The following is a 2,126-nucleotide window of genomic DNA, read 5'->3' on the forward strand; positions in this document are numbered from 1 at the left end:
AGGCAGCAAGAGATGTGCTGTGGAAAAAACCCGCACGCTCTCCCAAAGCGGCAGCTCTGCACCATAAGCCACGCTGCCTATGCACGGGCAGGGTATCTGCTCTATGGTCCCAGGGGTGTGACTGGATGCCCAGCTCTGGTATGTGGCCTGTCTCCAAGGTCTCACCCCTCAGCGTTCCAGCTGCTGGAGAGCCCTGAAATGGTTTCCATCCATTCACCCCAATGACTGCATTCCACCACTCTCATTGTGCTAAGGAGTGATAAATCAAAGCGGGCCCTAATAATACCAAATTCAGTCCAAGGATCCACCCCAGACCTCTGGTGACCTTCCAACCAGCTGCTGCCCTCTTCATGCCCTCTGACAAATTTGGTCTTGACTCACTGTTGTTCAAGATGTTGCTCAGTGCCGCCATCAGGTAGGTGACATCTGGGAGACATCTCTGCACATCCCAGCTGGCCTGGCAACATCACCTGTACAAATAGTCCAGAGAAAGCACTCTTGCTTGTACCTTTGACACCTGTGGTCCTATAGGTGCAAGAGCCATGTTGTTTCCCTGGGTAATGTCAGAGAAACAGCTGCCATCAGTACCCATGGAGAAGCACCTCTTCCAAATTACATATTCAGACCTGAGGAAGGACCAGGATCAGGCTGTGCATTTATTTGTCATCGCCTGTCATCCCAGGGTTAAGCCATCACCTGATCCTCCCCTCCAGGCCTACAGTCACAGGCCTCCAGCACCTCTGGGGCTAGGGACTACTTGCTGCTGGCCAGTGGGTGAACGCTGGCAACTCCTAGCCATTGTTATTTCCAGTTTTCCTGGTATAATCCCGCTTTTTCTCAGTCTTGCCCGAGGGCGATCATCAGGCACTGCAGGGCTTACAGAAATTCTGCAAAAGCAAAAGAGTCCATCCCTGTCTTCCAAAATTACACTAGAAGTTTACTCCCATTTTTCACTCCTTATTTTAACAATGAGATCGCAAAGAGGATGTTGTGGAAAAACGTTGACCGGGATCACGTTTTAGGCCAAACCTCAGCTTCCTCCCGGAGTGCTCGCAATGCCTGGCACACAAATTACAATGCCTGCGAGCCGAGTGCCGGCAGCTGCCCGGGGCGACCTGCTGGTGCCGCCGCCCGCCCGGCTCGGCGCTGCCGCCACTCACCGAGAGCGTTTCTGCTCTTTGGCGTTTCACTAAAAATTCAGGACTTCCCCGACCGCTAAGCACAGCCTCCCGTCGGGCCCCTCTCCCCAACGGCTCCTGCACAGGGTCTCATCACGGCCCCCAGCCCTCGCTGCGCCCCGCCGGAGACTCCCCTGAAGCTGCCTTGGGCTGCAGGCAGCCCGAAGGGTCCAATTCAATCCCAGCCGCCTCCTCCCTTTCCTCTACCCACCCACACCCCCCAGTGCACGGGCCGTCTCCTAGCAGCTTCCTCTTCCTACAACGTTATCTAGATCTGTTATCTCCGTTGGGAAGCAGAGAAGGTCTCCTGGACGTGTCGGTGTTGTCAGGACTGCTGGGATAATAGGGCTGACCGTGGTTCCTAACGACGGGTAGCGCCATCCCTCTGATAGGTGTCACCAGCTGAGCCGGTATAAAAAAGAGGGGATGTGCTCTCTGTAGGGAGCTGTTTGTGTGCCCTCTCCTGGCTGCTGAGGCAGGCAAGCTGTTTAGCATTGATTGATTATCCCTCTTCTAGTTTACACCAGCCTGGGCAGGCAGTCTTCACAAGTCCAGTTGAAAAGTTTTTCTGCTGGCAGTGACCAGCCATGAGCTCGTCTCACCTAAACAGCAGAGCTGAGAGCCACTTTAGAGCCTCAGAGGAGCATGAACTGGAGTCAGTGGGGAAGAAAGCTTGGGACAATCCTGTTTACAATGGCTCTCCCTCCACCTCGTTGAAGATTCGGGCCATCTACAACCCAAAGTCCATCCTGGAGAATCCCTATGAGAACTTTGAAGAGGTGAGGGATCCATTGCCCTACCAGGAAGAGCAAAGCAAAGCTGTGGATGGGAAGACAAGTTCTTTCCTCAAGTGCTGCTTCTACATCTTCAGAGGCATCCGAGGTAAAGTTTTGACATCTCACTAGAAAGGATTTGCTAGCCCTTAAAGAGCAATGGGGGGTGGGGGGG

The 2,126-nt window shown here is 53.9% G+C and overlaps 1 protein-coding gene across 1 annotated transcript in view; it reads left to right on the top strand.

Moving 5' to 3' along the window:
- Positions 1-1,765: 1,765 nt before the first annotated feature.
- The window catches only part of PKD2L1 (polycystin 2 like 1, transient receptor potential cation channel), a 16,213-nt gene continuing 15,852 nt past the window's right edge, over positions 1,766-2,126 (top strand). Inside the window, exon 1 of the mRNA XM_026851286.1 lies at positions 1,766-2,060. Within this exon, the coding sequence (XP_026707087.1) occupies positions 1,766-2,060 (295 nt within the window). The remainder of the gene's footprint in view (positions 2,061-2,126) is intronic.

Source organism: Athene cunicularia, assembly GCF_003259725.1.
Source record: "Athene cunicularia isolate RWA chromosome 6 unlocalized genomic scaffold, athCun1 chr6_part1, whole genome shotgun sequence".
Classification (NCBI taxonomy): Eukaryota; Metazoa; Chordata; class Aves; order Strigiformes; family Strigidae; genus Athene; species Athene cunicularia.